This window comes from Bombyx mori, chromosome 22 (genome assembly GCF_030269925.1).
Source record: "Bombyx mori chromosome 22, ASM3026992v2".
Taxonomy (NCBI): domain Eukaryota; kingdom Metazoa; phylum Arthropoda; class Insecta; order Lepidoptera; family Bombycidae; genus Bombyx; species Bombyx mori.
This window is the reverse complement of record NC_085128.1, coordinates 17,264,315-17,283,943: the sequence shown is the minus strand read 5'-3', so window position 1 is coordinate 17,283,943 and position 19,629 is coordinate 17,264,315. Positions and strand designations below refer to the sequence as shown.

The 19,629-nt window shown below is 37.9% G+C and overlaps 3 protein-coding genes and 1 long non-coding RNA gene across 5 annotated transcripts in view; 3 read left to right on the top strand and 1 right to left on the bottom strand.

The window, feature by feature from the left end:
* The window catches only part of LOC101735367 (zonadhesin), a 74,361-nt gene extending 74,170 nt beyond the window's left edge, over positions 1 to 191 (top strand). For both annotated transcript variants that reach the window (XM_062675069.1, XM_062675068.1), the window contains one exon: positions 3 to 191. In XM_062675069.1, the coding sequence (XP_062531053.1) occupies positions 3 to 40 (38 nt within the window). In that variant the 3' untranslated portion in view covers positions 41 to 191. The remainder of the gene's footprint in view (positions 1 to 2) is intronic.
* On the top strand, positions 46 to 19,544 carry LOC101735636 (zonadhesin). The gene is made up of 6 exons (XM_062675072.1): positions 46 to 191; positions 656 to 850; positions 1,297 to 1,494; positions 1,938 to 2,135; positions 12,593 to 12,778; positions 19,167 to 19,544. Exons 3-6 carry the CDS (start codon positions 1,356 to 1,358, stop codon positions 19,397 to 19,399), a joined length of 756 nt encoding a protein of 251 aa, XP_062531056.1. The 5' UTR covers positions 46 to 191; positions 656 to 850; positions 1,297 to 1,355; the 3' UTR covers positions 19,400 to 19,544.
* On the bottom strand, positions 8,212 to 11,352 carry LOC119630206 (aspartate--tRNA ligase, mitochondrial). The gene has a single exon (XM_038018724.2). It carries the CDS (start codon positions 11,076 to 11,078, stop codon positions 9,192 to 9,194), a length of 1,887 nt encoding a protein of 628 aa, XP_037874652.1. The 5' UTR covers positions 11,079 to 11,352; the 3' UTR covers positions 8,212 to 9,191.
* LOC134201012 (uncharacterized) lies at positions 12,786 to 18,100 on the top strand. The gene is made up of 2 exons (XR_009976161.1): positions 12,786 to 17,822; positions 17,902 to 18,100. It is a non-coding gene; the product is annotated as an uncharacterized LOC134201012 (long non-coding RNA).
* Positions 19,545 to 19,629: the final 85 nt, after the last annotated feature.

The window sequence follows — 19,629 nt, the reverse complement described above, 5'->3', positions numbered from 1 at the left end:
AGGTGAACCATGTCCCGTGAACGAAGTGTACTCGAGCTAGCGACGGCCCAATTGTGATTCTGATAAATGCGAGCACAAATACAGGCGGCGGTCGTGCCCCTCGGACGAACCCTGCGAATCCGGTTGTGTTTGTAAAAACGATTTTCTTAGGGTTGACAATGGCACCTGTGTCGATGCAAGAGATTGTGAATGTAAGCCAAAACTTTAACATAGTACAATATACATACATTAATTATTGTACAGTATTTTTAATATTGTTACAAATCATCCAGGTTATCAGATCCAATAATCCCGGATAAATCTTGATGTAATTAGGTCCAAGAAATAATAAATAATAATAATAAATAAATAAATAAATATTTAATAACAATCACGCCACGTTAACTGGTCCCGTGCTAAGTTCGTAAAGAACTTGTGTTACAGGTACCAGCTAACGGAAAAAAATGTAAGATTTTTATTATACACGTACATATATTTAATATTTAATATACATCCATAACCCTGGAAAATACATTTATATTTATCATACAAATATCTTCCCTTGGCGGGATTCGAACCCGCGACCCCCTTGTGTAGTGACCATGTCACTTACCACTACACCAGACGGCCGTCCAAGATAACATAACTACTCCAAGTATCTAATTATTGTTTTCAGCCCAGCTTTGTTCAGTAAATGAACAGTATTTAAGTTGCATCCAAGCTGCTTGTCGGTTCGAGAAGTGTTCAGACCTGGGGGGATCCCTCAGTTGCAAGGGGGTGCCGGAAAGGGAATGCGTCGGTGGCTGCGTCTGTAAGGACAACTACTTGCGAGCTAAAAACGACACTTGTATTAAACTCAGTGATTGTGACGGTGAGTAAAGATTGGTTTTCTTTTCTCATGGTTTAGGATTTGCCGCCTAGTTGTTACGACTTCATTTAAAATCCTTACGGATGGACATCGATGGCCGATATTAATCACTTTCGGAATTCGTGGCCTAGGTTGACAAAAGATCTCACGATTCACTCACTTGCTTGATGGCTAATGTGTCATATATACTTCTTCTTCTATATCGTTCCCTTACTGCTGAGGATCGCGACCACATGTGACGTTCCTCTACAGCGTTCGGTCATGGGTTGCATGGACCGCATGGTACAGACTATACACCACAGCTATAATGCTGCCACTCTTACCGCACCGAATTACATAGTAGAATAGATTGGAATAATAGCTATTCTTTGATTTAATCTGAAACTTATCTCTAGTAGAGGAGTTTAACGCGTTTCCTGATAAATCCGGTCAAATTTGCAAAATTTCAGCTGACCTCTGCTCTGAAAATGAAATACACGTGAACTGTGTCCTAGCACAGCGTGGCCCAATGACGTGCTCAGAGAAGGACTTACTTATGCCCTACCCATTTGTGAGGCAAGAGTACTGCAAAGCCGGATGCGTGTGTAAAGAGGGATATCTGAAAGACGATAGCGGTAAATGTGTCGCCCGAGAAAACTGCCCAAATTGTAAGTACCTCCGTTCGTTCAGTTGACGTGTTTTTTTACACCTTGGGTTACATTATTGGAGTTTTAGTAAGAGTCCCTAATTTTTTTTTCAAAAAAGATTATAGCCTATGTCACTCGGGAATAGTGTAGCTTCCAAACAGAGAAAGAATTTTTCAAATCGGTTCAGTAGTTTCGGAGCCTATTCAATACAAACAAACAAACAAATCTTTCCTCTTTATAATATTAGTATAGATGATAGTAGTTTTTCTCCCAAAAAAATAGTAAGCTGTGGTGTATACACAGCTATAATGCTGCCACTCCTACCACACCGAATTACATAGTAGGATCGATTGGAATAATAGCTATTCTTTCATTTAATTTGAAACTCGTCTATAGTAGGTATAGGTTAACGCGTACCACACGTTTCCTTAAAGGTAAATCTGGTCAAATTTGCAAAATTTCAGCTGACCTCTGCTCTGAAAATGAAATACACGTGAACTGTGTCCTAGCACAGTGTGGCCCAATGACGTGCTCAGAGAAGGACTTACCTATGCCCTGCCCATTGGTGAGGCGAGAGTACTGCAAAGCCGGATGCGTGTGTAAAGAGGGATATCTGAAAGACGATAGCGGTAAATGTGTCGCCCGAGAAAACTGCCCAAATTGTAAGTACCTCCGTTCGTTAAGTTGACGTGTTTTTTAAAGCCAGAGTTCAGAGGATTGTAACGACAGAGGTCTGTTTGACTCATGACAAACGAGTCTGAGACGTCCTGCTCCGTTAGGAGTTCTTACTTAATTAAAAAAACTACCTGATTCCGAAACCCTTTGTTTCAGTTTTAATTACAGGTAGTAGGGCCTTTAATTATGTCCATGCCGGTCGGTACCATTATTTTCTCTTTTATGTCTCGAAGCAAGGTTCGATTTGAAACTGAACACTATTTTATTTTTTTATTTTTTTATTTCCTAGGTATGTGGACGAGCTCACAGCCCACCTGGTGTTAAGTGGTTACTGGAACCCATAGACATCTACAACGTAAATGCGCCACACACCTTGACATATAGTAAATGACGGTACCACCACCACGAGCAGTCAGCCTGTCGTTCCTAACCATGTTAAAGTTCGCGATTTTAGGGTCGCGACGCGCGGGCTTGAATGGCACTTGTATAACGATTAGCGACTGCGATAGTAAGTACAATGAAAGTCAAATAATTTCAGTGTGTTTCTAATTTTAGATAGAAGAGCCGCCTAGTTCTAATTCCTACCGTAGCCCATAAACGAAAAAGAATGAATATTGTCTCTAGACTGAAACATGAGTTTCAACTGAACTCATCCATAAGGGTTCAATAAAAAAATCCCACTAATATTGTCCTAAGATTTATCTTAGGACAATATTAGTGGGATTTTTTTTACTGAGACCTCCTCTAACTTTAGTTAGAGGAGGTCTCAGTTACAAAGTCTCAGGTACAAAAGATGCTGCGTTTGTGTTTTGACTAAAAACAAGAATATACCTACCATACAAAATCATCCGGTCTCTCGAAACTGATATGCAACCTATCTGCTGGTGTCAAAGAGATACTCTGTTGCTCTATGCTTTACGAATGGCCTCTTATTCATTTAATTTAATATTCGTTATCATAGACGAACAGACGAGTTTACAGCTCAATTGATCTTAACTGCCACTGGGTCCCTTAGGCATCACAAAGTAAATGTCACCATCCACCTCATGTCTCAAACATAAGAGTCTAAGTCTCAATGGTCTAGTGTAACGGCTGTCCCACTCTTGTAATCCCGGTCATCGTTCGTGGTAAATTAAGCCAACAGATACAGCCCACTAAGTTTCTCGCCGGATCGCCTTAGTGGGTCGCGTTTCGGATCCAGTGGTAGATTCTGCGAAGCACGGCTCTTGCTAGGGTTGTGTTAGCAACGTCGTCAGGTTTGAGCTCCGTGAGATCACCTACTAGTTAAGCTTACGCTGAAATAGCCTCTCAAGGCTATAAGCTTAGGTAGGAGAAAAAAAAAACTTCAAATCGAATCGCATTACAGCTTCGCGGCAGAAATCGGTGGTGGTACCTACCCACTATGATGCCATGTACGAAACCTAAACAACAAGTTATTTTTCCAGAGGAATGTTCGGGCGAAAATGAAGAGTTTTCCAACTGCACGAACCCATGTCCGCCGCGTACTTGCAATTCACTCATCGCTCGTATTAAGTAGTAAGCCCAAACCCTGCGAAGAGGGATGCACTTGCAAACCAGATTACTTGAAACTCGACGACAATTCGGCCTGTGTTAAGATTTGCGAATGTCCGCAAATGGCTAGCTCGCCTGACTGTCCAAAATTGTAATATAAAACAAAAAAATAATAATAATAGCATGGCTTTCAAAAACATTATTCTATATTTTTTCAAGTTAATTAAGAAATTATTCTCATATAAAAGTGCTCTAAAATATTGTAAAACTCATCATAGGTAAACAAAAATATTTATTTGTTATTAAATTGACAAATTATTATTAGATATTATTTTTTCATTGTGTTTCGTGAATTTCTTCAATCCCAATTATAAAATAGGGCCTTGTTATTAACCGAGGCCCTATTTTATAATAAATCTTCAATAAAATCAAAACCTGCTTATGATAGTTATTAGGGTGAACGAGCACACGGCCTATCTGATGTTAAGTGGTTACCAGGGCCCATTGACATCTACAACGTAAACGCCGCCACTCACCTTGAGATATGAATTCTAAAAGGCTTATTACATTTGGCTGAATTTAGTCGACTGAATTCAGGAGCAAATTTAGAAGCTTCTGATTACACTGTTCTAAATTCAGTTACTGAACCAATTGTCAGTTTCAACGCGACGAAGTAGGACGGTCGTGTGCGTAAGAGGATGGCCCCAGTATTGTCTAGACAACAACCAAATTTTTTTTTTTTTTTTGTTTCATATTCTCAAAATAAAAAAAAGTAAAAACAAGAATATCGGTGAAGAAATATTTATTGCTGTGCGAAACATTAGCAAATATAAACATTATGAGTGATTTAGAACCAGCAGACTTCAAAAATGATCTATAAATGGATTCGATCTCGTTTGACCTAATATTAAACCTTGTGACACCGTTTATTTAAAAGCAGGATACTATCCTACGATAGTCTGTTATATATCTATTATATAACTATTACATATCTAATCCTACGATAGTATAAGTCCAAAATAAAGATTTGGTTGTAACATTAAGATTTCTTGCAACAGGAAATTCGTATCAAGATTTAAAATTTAGTTCTTCAATATCCCAACCCCTGATGACAAAAACTATCTGGCACATTAAATAAAGGCGACCGAAATTAATACTATTTATTCGGAAGCAAAAAACAAACTAAAATATAGATTATACACTTAATATATTTGAGAGGGACGACTGAATGAAACCATTCAGTAACTTAATGTTACCTAATGCACACCTTCCTAAATGCGTTTCTAATTAGGCTTCTAAATGATTCAGTCAGTCAGAAACCATCCTTGCTACTGAATTCAGTAGACTAACTTACTTAATGTTATTACTGATACTTAATGATATATTGGCTGAATTCAGCCAAGTGTAATAAGCCTATAAGGTCTCAGTATAGTTACCTACAACGGCTGCCCGCCTTTCAAACCGAAACGCGTTACTGCTTCACGGCAGAAATAGGCGGGGTGGTGGTACCCACCCGCGCGGACTCACAAGACATCCTACCACCTGTATTTATGCAAATTATAATTTTGCGGGTTTAATTATTATTACACGATGTTATTCCTTCACCGTGGAAGTCAATCGTGAACATTAAATTTGATAAGTACCGTACGTATGCCATTACAAAAACTGGTATTTGGCTGTGAGATACGATACCAATGCAACGGGCGTGTTATCATTCTAGAACAGTGTCGATAATTTTTAAAACCAAAAAAAATAATAGTAGGACGAAACCCATTAGAAAAGGAGGGGAATATTATAAAAATGAAAGGAAAAATAATTTACGGGCGCCCCTCCCGACTAGGCGCGTCAACACCTCCGCCCCCGCCATTCGCCCAATCACGATGTTCGACCAGCCCATACCGTGGGCCCCGAAGGTCAAATATTTAGGCGTCACCCTCGACAGTAGGATGACATTCCGCCCCCACATCAAGACGGTACGCGACCGTGCCGCCTTCATTCTAGGACGTCTGTACCCGATGATATGTAGGCGAAGTAAAATGTCCCTTAGAAATAAAGTGACACTCTACAAAACTTGCATACGCCCCGTCATGACCTATGCAAGTGTAGTGTTCGCTCACGCGGCCCGCGTATTTGGGACATAAAAAGGTAAGTTTTCAGCAAATTTCTTGAAAAAAGATTTTTTTTTGAAAAAGATAAAAATAAAAAATCAAAAACTTGGTTTTTTGAATTTTTCACATTAATTTTGAGATTATGTGAAAAAGTGAAAATACAAAAGTGTTAGATCTTTTTATTACCTACAACTTTGCCTAATGACTTTTTCCATAGGACTTTTAGTTTTGCCGGAAACCGAGAAAAACCGTTTTTTTTACCCTTAACCCCCCCCTCCCCACCATCCCCTTCCCGACCTCAGATCGCCGGTATATATTTTTCCTTCCATTTTTATAATATTGTCCTCCTTTTCTAATGGGTTTCATCCTACTATTATTTTTTTTCATTTTTTAGTATTTTTAAAGGCTTCTACCCTGGTCTATTCAGGCCACGACGACTTCAAATAAATAATAAAATAACAAAAAAAATGTTTTCTTTTTTATTCCTGTAGGAGAAGAGCAGGCTGCTTAAAGCTCACCCATTGATATGTAATTTCTAGAGCCCATAAAAATAATTTATGAAAAAATAGCGATGACCTTCGAAGAGAAGAAATAGATGATGATTTACAGAAATTACGGCTTGAACACCGTCACTTACAAACAGATACGACAGTAACCGGTAGGACGGTGATAGCTGCCCGTATAAAAACATACATTTAACGCAGAATAGTCAATAAACAGTAACGTAATTCAATCTAAACTAGTTTGCAAGCTCTGGTAACAACATAAGAAAATATATATATATATATATATATATATATATAAAAGCGAGTAGTAACGCTAGTTTTTGATCAGAATTCAACTTTAGTTCGCAAAATGAAGACGCGAGTTGTGGTTTTATTGTTCTGTTGTGTTTATTATGTGTACAGCTACGGTACGTTCTCATTATTATTCATATTTTATATTATTATACATTTTATTTAAATGAATTTATTGTGTACTGCTATTATTGTTTTAAATGCAAATATTATTGGCCGGGTGCTTAAATAGCAATATGTATTGCACCCATTTGACTTCGAACGTGACGTGAAATTCTAAATAATATATTTATTTTTCTATTTAGACTGAAACTGCTTCGTGGCAAACGGGTACACATGCCCTACCATTAAAAGTGCCCTTACGATTACTTAACAATGGAAACGAGCAGGCTATTGGTGGAATAAAATGGCGATACTATTATGGTAGGCAGCTACTTGGACGTGCTCCTGGAATCGCTACGTCCATGAGCGACGGTAACCACTTAACATTAGGCGGACCGTATGCTCGTCTGCCTACAAGGGCAATAAAAAAAAGAACCTAAAAATAGTCTTGTTAAGAATGCGTTCATTTAACATGTAACGATTGAGGAAAATTATAAAATCTTATTAAGCGGGGTTTTTCTTAGAGTAAGATTTCCTGTTTTTTAAAAGCGAAGACTTTGGTACAAGTTTTCCTCGATCTTCAATGAAATAAGAGTATGTATTAGAAATTGAATTTCTAGTCTTCCAAGAATTAATCCAATACAATCGTAAACCTTTTCTTCCTTTGTTTTCCTACCTATGCTGATATCCTTGAGAGGCTATTTCAGCTTCACCCTAACGTGTGTAGGTGAGCTCACGGGTCTCATACCGGAGTGTTGCTAACACTGACCCTAGCAAGAGCAGTGCTTCGCAAAATCTACCACCGGATCGGAAACGCGACCCAATGAGAAGATTCGGCGAGAAACTCAGTGAGGTGTGTCTATGGGTTAATTCGCTCGTCGAGCCCTTCGTCGCAAGCGACGGGTTCGACGAGGACGGTGACCGGTGCTTGTGGTACCTAAACACCCTTCGGTCTATAGGATCAGGTATGTAGTTTCCAGCGGTCACGACAAGAGGGTTTTCGTGCCGCCTTCTCAAAATGCCGCAATAATGCCGACTGTAGATACTTACTGACAGAGTCGAGCTCCAGGTCATCGTAGAGATCCACGTTCCTCAGGAACCATGGTGCGTCGACGGCTATCCTGCAGAATCTGGATTGAATAACCTGAAGGGGTCTCAAGTGGGTGCGGGCTACGTGAGTGAACACTACGCTTGCATACGTCATGACGGAGCGTATGCAAGTTTTGTAGAGTTACCTTATTACGGAGGAACAGTTTGCATCGCTTGCAAAGCATAGGCTAGACGTCCTAATATGAAGGCGGCACGGTCGCGTACCGTTTTAATATGGGGACGGAATGTCATCCTTCTGTCGAGGGTGACGCCTAGGTATTTGACCTGCGAGGCCCACGGTATGGGCTGGCCAAAGAGAGTGACGGGGTATTTTCTTCCAATGACGACACAACACACAAAATGTATAAATATTTGCGTAATTACAGATGGGCGGGTTGAGTTCGCACCGGTCGTGTCTACCGTCTTGTCGATATCTGTCACAAAGCTGTCACGTGTTTATTTATATTTATTTATTTGGGAAACCAACAGTATAAAACAAACATATATTAAAAAATAGCTTAAACAATAATCAAATAAGTTTCCACCATCAAAATCACATAATATAGGTAGAAAATCACAGAATAGATAAATAAGATACCTTATTTATCTATTCCGTGTAGAAAGTGAACAATGGATACGAAGAGAAATTTCTGATTTAGTTTACAAACAAAAAATATAAAAAATAGAGCAACACAATACGAACTATAACATTTCGGTTTTAAAGGTAGAATGATAAACATCTAGTTTGACGCCACCTCTATTTATGTTGTGTTTATAACATTCAATTATCACTTAACAACATTTGGGGTCTAAGCACGTTTACCCAGTTAAGGGCTACAAAATAAAAAATAGTTTTTGGTAATATCCTGAAACACATTTTTTTAGTTTTTTTAAACTATTATTTATTTTCCATTATTTTGTTGAATTTTCTATAAAAGCGTATTTTTTAGTTTTTAACTATTACATATTTAATTTTAATTTTTTAGTTGAATTTCAACTTTTTCAAATTTTTTTTAAATATTGTATTGTCATCATCCTTAATAAGTATACCAAATTTTGAGTTAATCCGACGTTTTGAAGGGGGTCAAAATCATGTTCAAAGATTCTGTTACAATACTAACATACATACGTCTGAAGCTAATAAAAGCATATTAAAAATACTTTTCGATATTGTATTCAATTATGTTTGATTCATTTAATTCATATTACATCTACTTCATCTAATTAACATTTTTCACTTTTGGCATTTTCTCATTTACCTGACTCGTGTCGGTGTAGTGGTTAGCACTGTTGAATGCCAGACCTAGTTGCCGACTGGGTTCAATTCCCACATCTGGTAAATCTTCGTGTGACAAACAGGTTTGTTTGGTCTTTGTGTGGGTATTTAATATCTACACATGTATATCTTATAAAAAACATTTATAATATTAATCTTTCATTTAATATGATTTAAATGATAATAATTTCTATCACTATGTGATAAAACATTAGGTGCACCTGACAGAGGGTCACGGCCATCATGAGACTTGGGGAATGCAATCACGTCTCTTATAGACTCTGCATCACAGACAATTGCCATTAGCCTGTCAATACCAAGAGCAATGCCGGCATGAGGAGGACAGCCACTACTTAATGCATTCACAAAATGCCTCAATTTCTCTGGATCTATGTTCAACATCTTCATAATTTTAACTTGTAAATGCGGACTGTGTATTCGGACTGAACCACCTCCTATTTCATTACCATTCATCACTAAATCATATGCTAATGACCGAACTTTCAATGGCTCCGTTTCTAATAAATGTAGGTCATCCGGATGAGGCGCTGTAAAGGGATGATGGCATGGTTGAAGTCCATCATCCCCTTTCACAAATAACGGGAAGTCGATCACCCACAGAGGTGCAACATTGTCATTAACTTTTAGCAGCTCCTTAGATTTCAATACTGATATTATCATATCTTTAATTTCTCCTAAACATAGGCAGGCATTTTCGGTGTCTTCACTTATAGATATAATTGCAGCACGATTCTGACCAATGGCATCTTGTATTCTCTCTTGTAGATCACTTGTATATTCCTTTGATATATTTTCATTAAACACAACCTTTGCATTATATTTTTTTGCTATATCCTTTACTTTCTCTTTATATTTGGTGGTAAGCTTCCCCATCTCACTGGGGTAAGGCAGCAGGAAAGCACCAAAGTTGTCATTTTCTTTTTTGTCAAATAAATGTTTGATGTTTATAAATTTCAAATCATACAGTAAATTTGGTTTATCACTTCCATAATTTTCCAGTGCTTCTTTATATGTAATTCTATTAAATGGAGGTCTTGGTAATGGTTTCGTAAAAGTATCATATAGCATCTCTTCAATCAATGTTAGAACTCCTTCTAGAGTGGTAAAAGATAGTTCAATATCCAACTGAGTAAATTCTGGTTGACGGTCTGGACGAGTGGTCTCGTCTCTGTAGCACCTGGCTACTTGGAAATACCGGTCTATTCCACCAGACATAAGCATTTGTTTGAATTGTTGAGGACTTTGGACTAAAGAATAGAACAATCCTTTATGACGAGTGGGGACAACAAATTCTCTAGCACCACCTGGTGTCCTGCAGAAAAGTGTCGGAGTCTCAACTTCGATAAACCCATAATTTTCCACTAGAAATCTCCGCATCTTATGCAGCATCTGTGATCTAGTTCTTAAATTATTTTGCATCTCGGGAAATCTTAAAGCAATGTATCGATGTTGCATTCTCAATTGTTCTTTTGGTTTCTGATAGTTTCTTAAGTTGAATGCTACTTTTTCTGATGGATTTAAAACTTTTAACTTTATTATGGTGACCTCAATTTCACCGGTAGCCATTTCATGGTTCACTGTGTCTCTGGGCCTTATGGAAACCATGCCTTCAATTTGTACTACAGATTCTAGTTGTAAGCTGGATAAATCAGTATCGTCACTACCAACAATGCATTGTGTGAGTCCATAGGCGTCTCGAAGCAGTAAAAATTTGGACAGACGTGAATACTGCACCCAGCCGCATATGACGACTCTTTCACCGACATTCTTAGGTCTCAATTCTCCGCATGTATGAGTTCTAATCGTGAATCCATTAATTATTAATCGTCCATCGTCAATTTTATGTTTATTTTTAATATTATGTGCGCGTCGGCAAAACGGTATATTAGAGGTTACATTTTCATTTCGTTTAATAAATGAGTTAATTGTTCTATTGTTGTTACACAGGTGTTTTAAAGTGTTTACTCTTCGTAATAGTGTACACACGTTTTTTATTTTGTTTGGATTAATTTTATGTCCCAACATTGTCGCAATTTCAGTTTTCACTCGACCTGTTAATTTACAAGAGACATGTTAAATTTTGCATGATATTAGTTTACCTCACTTTACAATAGTTTAGAAATACGCAGGGTTTTTTTTAGTTTTTCCACTTTTCGAGAGGGTTTCACTATCTATATAGGGCTGCTTATTTAAAATTTAAATTGAATAAAAAAAATTCAAATTGCATTTGTACATATAGTCGGATTTCTTATTAGACGAAGTCAACTGACGTTTACTGTGTTGTCAGTTTTTGATGAAATAAAAAGTGTTGTGACAAAGTGAACGATTGAAAAAACTCCTGAATTAATGAAATTGCCTCGATTGTCTAGTGAATAGTCGGTGTGCCGAATTGCCGATATCGGGTACGGGGTTCGAATTTTAGGCGTGCTTTGTACATACCAACGACTTTTCGACGAAATATTATGTTCCTATAGTATTTACCTGTACCGAATATCGAGTGTTTTAAACATTAAGAAAAACATTGCGATGAAGCTTGTAAGACTGTCCTATTTCCAACACATCATATAGTTGAAACTATAGATGTATAAAATATAACAATTATAGGTAGGTAATGAAAATAAAAAAAACTGATTGTAGTTACATACTACTAGTAACATATATTGGAGCACTTTAATACAATTTTATTGTAAAATATAAATTATATTCTTTTATAATTTGAAATTAATGATTAACTCTTCACACTCATTGTTCATTCATATGATTGAACAAGAACTGAACTCAACACTATTACTTTAAATATAGCAACATTATTTCACAAAGTGACATTAGCTACTGTCAGCTGGCTTCGTCTAATTAAAAATCCGACTATAGGTAGGTATTTTTATAGTTTAAAGTTTTGAATTTGTAATTTTGTAGTTTGTACACAATCTCTGAAGTCTGAAGCTTTGTGGTGCAATTCATAGTTATCTGTTTAACATTTTGCAAATGGAATAGAGCCCATACAGCCAAAAAACCGAAACGATCAATGGAATTTATTATAGTTCAAAACAATTTGAAAATAGATGAGAGACTTGTAAATAATAATAAATACGTATATTATTGTTTTTGCGGGTTTGATTTTATTATATTTTATTTATTTATGTTATTCCGTCATACTTCATCGAAGTAATTCATGAACATTTATTAACATAAGAGCTTATTTCGTTAAAATATTGGAGACTACTGGCTGGAGGGTCGATTCCCACATCGAGCACACTAATATAACGTGCACATATTTGCTCTTTGTTTAAATTTATACGTGTGTCTATCAATCAGTCTCTGGTTCCAATATTACAGACAAAAATGTATTGGGGCCAGACGATAGCGTATGATTTTTATCCAGTCAGTTGATCATGATCATGAGTCACATGATCATTCTTAAAAATGATTTACTGATATTTTAATTTAACTAAAATCAAACGGAGAGCAGGCTAGTGTTCTTTGGTAGCAATTAAAATAACACTGTCTTTAGGAAAATTATTGTTACTTTACTATTTTAGTACCGAGTTGCACACGGCCCCACGAGAAACATGCATTCGTGATGGATTGTCCACCCGAACGGTCGTGCAAAAACAGAGGGATCAAGTTCAGTTGTCTCGCCGACCAGAAACGTGAACAGAAATGCGTTTGTGACGAAGGTTACGTACGGAACGAAAGTAACGAATGTATAGAAGAGGAAAACTGTGGTATTTATTCCATTAATACTTTTTTTAAGAACCTTTTTTATTATTTCTACCAACTTAAGTTCGGTCTTTGGCTAAGAGAGCGTGTTTTTATTTTCATCTGATACCAAAAATTCGCATGCAATTTTAGGGCGAGACAGTATTACGCAGTGGCGTAGCTACCTAGGGGTTAGGCGGGGCAGTGCCCCGGGGCCCCCAAGCTCAGGGGGCCCTCGATTCCTTACCAGAAATCTCGATCAAACTGAACTTTTGGAAATTTCACCTATTTTCAAAATAAATATGACAGGCTGCAACCCCACTTTAATCATGACAACTCAGTTGAGATAAATTAAAATGTTATGTTTAGGGAATTCCCCTAAATTCTTTCTGTAGGTTGCCAGTGTTGTCAATTTGACGGATGGTGATATGTGCGTTTTATTATTCATCGATGTGCGTTTTATTCTGAATTCGAGTTAAGTTTTTTTTTTCGAGAACGGTTAAAAAATTAATACTGTATCAGGAGTAAGCTCGTAGAGGCCGCGCGGTGCGCTACCAACACGCTAGCGCGCTGCCAAGGAGATAAGATACACCGAGTGTATCGCGTCCCGACCCGGCAGGCTGGTTCTGGTCCAGCGGGGCATTCCGGGACACCAGCGGCACCGTCAGGGCGGCCTGACGGGCTGCCGTACCCAGACGGCTGACAGAGCCTTCGAGGCGAATCGAAGGCTCTGAAACGTCGGCCGGGCGTCCTTGAGCTGAGCTGCGCCGCGCCGTCTGGTTGTAGTGACCACGGTAACCCCCCTACCTCATCCGGGTTCTGACCTCGGAGGGGATCGGACGCTTGTGCGAAGAGTGCAGGGGAGTAGTTTAGTGGGTAGGGCCCTGAAAACATCCTTGGTCTCACAGTCGCGGACCAGTCCCACATACCGCGCGCGCCCCCTAGGCGTGGAGACCTCGTAGAAGGTTCGGACCCAGCCCGAAAAAAAAGGCCCTGAATCTTCTCTATTTCGTTTTATTAGCCTAACCTACACCAAGTATTAATTATAATTTATGTTGCTACTGTTTAATATTTTTATTACCTGCCCTGCAGTGCACAAAAAAGAGCTTAATGTAGCTTAGAATTTTTAAAGTATTTGTATATTTCATATTTTTATTTGATAAAACCTAATCAGTTTACATAGCAGTGGGGCCCCATTTTTTAATTTGCCCCAGGGCCCTTGGTTACCTAGCTATGCCACTGGTATTACGAAAACTATTTAAAAAAAATGTTGAGTACCGGAATTCAAAATTAAATTTAAAATCAACCCGAGACAGCGAAAGTCATTCTTTTTCTTTCGAAGACATTTAATAAAAGGCATGCTAGGTGCGCTGTCTGGAGAAAAACTGTAGATTATTGGGAAACCATAGAGCGAGTAGTTTTAGAAAGTTTCGCCGATGATATGCAGGCGAAGTAAATTGTCCCTTAGAAATAAGGTGACACTCTACAAAACTTGCATACGCCCCGTCATGACCTATGCAAGCGTAGTGTTCGCTCTCGCTCACCCGCACTAACTTAAAATCATTACAAGTTATTCAATCCCGTTTTTGCAGGATAGCCGTCGGAGCTCCATGGTTCGTTAGGAACGTCGACCTCAATGACGACCTGGACTTAGAGTTCATCAGTAAGTATCTTCAGTCGGCGTCGATGCGCCACTTCGATAAAGCGGCACGACACGAGAACCCTCTCATCGTGGCTATTCTAACCGCAGGATCGGTCCTGCGGTCAGAATGGAAAGCAGTCGACGTCGCCCCAAGCACGTCATTTCGGATCCTCCCGATCTACTAACGGTGCTTTTAGGTACCTCAAGCACCGGTCATCGTTCTCGCCGAAACCGTCGCTTGCGACAAAGGGCTCGACGAGTAAATTAACCCTCAGACACAGCCCACTGAGTTTCTCGCCAGATCTTCTCAGTGGGTCGCGTTTCCGATCCGGTGGTAGATTCTGCGAAGCACGGCTCTTGCTAGGGTTCGTGTTAGCAACGTCATCAGGCTTGAGCCCCGTGAGCTCAACTACTAGTTATGGCGACGCTGATATAGCCTCTCAAGGTTATCAGCTTAGGTAGGAAAAAAAAAGCGCTTCAGCGATTAATCTTAAGCCTTGTTTGGAGGTATGGACATAGGGATGTTGCAATTTCTCGGTAGACCGATGGACAGAATGTTTTTTTCAGCTTCGCCAGGAGCGGTAAGCGCGCACGTACTCAGTCAGGAAGAAGATCGAATATCAATAATATTAAGAGGCCCTATCTATCTATCATATATCCCCTATTAAGGAGCATTAAACTCAACTCCATTCTTTCTATTTCTCTTCTAAATTTTTTAAGTTGAAGCCAAATTTGATAAGAACCTGCTAGTATGGCGTTAGATTTTCGTTTAAATATAGAACTTAACACAAGCCAAAGCTTTTTAATATGTTATAGATTTCGCTGCCACAGCTCTCGCTCCTACTTCGCAGCATATAAGCTAACCACGTATCAATCTTTGATTGGCTCGTTCGTAACATCATGGTATTTAATACTTTTTATTGTGAGGTCCTTAGGTAGGTTTGTTTCCAACAGTTCAGTAAGCTCTGCTAGTTAGATATTCTGAGAAACGACGAATATTTCCGGCGTGGAAGATGAAACTCGGACAGTCTAGAAGATCATAGTGTTCTTTAAGCGTGTCCGTCAAAATAGTTCAAACAGGTGCAGTGCCTATGTAAGAACTTCTTTTAGGAAGTTTAATTGTCTTTTGTTAGACAATCTTTTTGAGCTCCACCTACCTACTGACTTTCAGCTTAACGTATGATTTCCAGTGCTCTATGATGGCGACCACTTAGGTACCGTACATACTCTACGCTGAAACTTGTTTATAAAAATAATTTATTTTCTACTGTATAAAACTTCCTCAAAATATCAAGAGTAGACATTAAACAACTGAGCCGCACCCACATTGAACATGATCATCATGACTGCCAGTAATGTTCCTTTAATCAAAAGTTAAATTTTTATGGTGAATCAAAACAGCGTATTTTTAGTAAAAATTTGACATGAACATCTTCTTCGTCGTTTTCTCATTACTGAGGGTCGTGACCACCTTAGTCTAGTTTTTGCACCAGCTTTCTCCATAATTCCTCCATGAGCTTAATAAACACTTTTATTATACAAGGTTTATTGCACAGTTCTTAGTCTGGTCATAAATACTGTTACAATTAAAAATAATAATAAATCTATTGCAAATAACATTTATTACTTTTACAGTGTGTTAGTTTAATACATAAATATAAAACAATTTAAAATATAAAAAGCTTATTCGAAGTGGTCTTCATTGGCTGCAATACAGTCCTTTAAACGTTGCACTCTTTCCATGGGAAAATTTTTCACTGCCAATCGTTCGGATTGTTTTCGGGACTTCAAATATCATGACGTTTAGAGCAAGCCGTACTCTCTAAAACTGACCATAAATCATAATCCAGCGGATTAAGATCGGGACTAGACGACGGCCAGTCTTCAGCTCTGATGAAGTCCGAAACGTTCGTTTCCAACCAAGACTGCGTAGACAGAGCTTTATGACCTAGCGCCGAGTCTTGCTGGAAGGACCATTCTTGATTATTGAACATGGTGTTGTTAAGGGGCTTCACTACCTTCTCAAGAATGGTATCTTGATACACTTGTGCCGATGTTTTGATACCTTTTTCACAAAAGTATGGCTCAGTCACTCCTTCATAGCTAATACCCCACCAAACCATCACTGAAGTCGGATAGTGCCCACGTTGCACTCTGTCGACTAATTGGGAAGCTTCCTTAGAGCTTTGAGCATAAATACGGTCATTTTGTTTATTAAAATGTTGCTCAATTGTAAAAATTTTCTCATCCGTAAACAAAATTTTTCTATGACCTCCCTTTGCGTACCGCTTCAGTAGTTGTTTCGATTTTACCACCCTATTCTCTTTTAAATTATCAGTTAAGAAATGACCAGTAAGTCTCTTATAGGCTGCAAGTCCCAAGTCATCTTTTAAAATACGCAACATGTAGCCCGAGAGCCCGTGGGATCTACCTGTATGTATTTGACCAGACCTGAATTTTCGTACATTGAGACCCCTATACCTACCATGCATGAGGTGGGGACTCACTAAGCTCAAAGTGGTCGACGCGCCGAGCGCTCAGGTAGGACAGGTACCGATTTTGACGGATTTTAAATCCATTTGACCACGTCTGCCGTTTTGAAATTTTGAAAATATATGATTATTATTATCGGAAAATAAGAATGGCAGACCATTATCGCGCATTTTACTTTGTGGCAGACCACTTTGAAAATGCTAAATTGCATTGAAAATGCAAAATTTTGAAAGTAATTGACTAGATCTGCCATTGATTTAATAATATGTTGTTTATTATAGTCTTAAAAACTTATATTGATCACGGCAGACCTCTACATTGCGTACATACATCAACATATAATAAAATCTTAGCTACTACCCGGCCAGATGTATATTATGTTTTCCGTTCACTGTTTTAGAGGAATATAATTTACTTGCGATTTACTTTAGCAATGTATTTACCGAAATTAATATTTTTTTATATTATATATACTAAACTTCATTAGTTAGACAATAAAGAAGTGAATTTTTTATGGAATAATTATAAATAATACGGTATAATGCTGATCAAAAAATAATTCAATTCCTCATTTTTATCATTCAACATTTAACTTGCCAGCTATACAATGCCAAAAAATCTAGTGATGTAGATGATGGAAGGTTCCAGCTATTCGTTAGCAACTATAAATATTCAGACATCAATGAAAATTATAGAAAAAAAAAATCAAAAATTTGAGGCAAGCTCAATACCACCGCATAAGAGTGAGCTTTATCAACAACTTTTGAGGGCCCACTATATTTCTTCTATTTGGAGAAATGCTTACAAAAAGCAACTGACAACTTTAGACCCATTGGAGTATGGTTGGATTGAGCAGGACAACATATATGCCTTCAAAGGGTTCGAAGGTGACCAACTTCCATATTTTGTGAGTGACTTAATCACCAATGTTCCTGGTAAGTTGATAACAATTCTTTCTCGAACATGTTCAGATGAATTTACGTTCATTTTACAATTTATGTTTTATTTTTGCAGTATTCGATTCAATGGTTGATGAAGACGAGTCGCCTAACGATAAAGATGACTCCGATGATGATGATGATGAATGAAGATTGATATATATATATATATAATATGTAATGCATGCATGATATATTTGTTTAACTGATTTAACACTTTTAAATTTTGTCTTGACGAAATAAAAATGAGGAATTGAATTCTTTTTTGATCAGCATTGTACCGTATTATTTATAATTATTCCATAAAAAATTCACTTCTTAACTGTCTAACTAATGAAGTTTAGTATATATAATATAAAAAAATATTAATTTCGGTAAATACATTGCTAAAGTAAATCGCAAGTAAATTATATTCCTCTAAAACAGTGAACGGAAAACATAATATACATCTGGCCGGGTAGTAGCTAAGATTTTATTATATGTTGATGTATGTACGCAATGTAGAGGTCTGCCGTGATCAATATAAGTTTTTAAGACTATAATAAACAACATATTATTAAATCAATGGCAGATCTAGTCAATTACTTTCAAAATTTTGCATTTTCAATGCAATTTAGCATTTTCAAAGTGGTCTGCCACAAAGTAAAATGCGCGATAATGGTCTGCCATTCTTATTTTCCGATAATAATAATCATATATTTTCAAAATTTCAAAACGGCAGACGTGGTCAAATGGATTTAAAATCCGTCAAAATCGGTACCTGTCCTACCTGAGCGCTCGGCGCGTCGACCACTTTGAGCTTAGTGAGTCCTCACCTCATGCATGGTAGGTATAGGGGTCTCAATGTACGAAAATTCAGGTCTGGTCAAATACATACAGGTAGATCCCACGGGCTCTCGGGCTAATGGTTCTAGGTGCTATCGTCATTTCCCGAGATAAAATCTTTTGCTTTCGGACGGGACTTCTTCGAATTCTTTCCCATGGACGGCCAGATCTTTTTCTGTCACAAACAGAGGAGGTCTCATTGCACCTATTAATAGCCCGGTACACCAACATTTTACTAATACCAAGCATATGGAATGGAGAGTTCTAAAAATTGCATTTGGCTCCATACCTACTTTGTGTAATGCAATCACAGCGATTTGGTTCTCTTTATCACCCCACTCCATTTTAATATCGTGAAATATGTTACGATGTATTGGCGCCAAAATGAGAAAACTCAATGAGCAATCATATAAAAATGACATTCCAAATTCAAATGCAATATTCTGTTCATTTTAATTGTAACAGTATTTATGGCCAGACTAAGTAGGTATATAAAATCTTTGTACGTTTTTTTAGATAAATGCTCTGAACCGAATGAGGAATACACAGATTGCAAGAGAACATGTCCTCCAGAGTTGTGCATTTCCATTGTTGCGAAATTCAATTGTAAATCTGACGAACCATGTGAAGCGGGATGCGCTTGCAAGCCCGGCTACTACAGACAACAGAACAACACGTCGTGCATACCAGCGTGTCAGTGTCAAGAAATGGCGGGAACTCCGGAGTGCCGTGCGACCATTGACCAATGATATATCCGTACCATACCCATAAGACGCGTCCTTAGAAAGAAAAGTGGTTTTTGCCATAGCCAATCAATTTTGTTTCTGCATATTAAAGAAAGAGAATTAATGTATTTTACTTGGTATGTAAAGCAAATAAATATCTAAACGCGTGTGCCTGTATATCAATAAAATATCCACTAATACCGAAACCCCTGTACATGCAAAGCCTACGGATTTTAAGTTGTATGCAAAAGTAT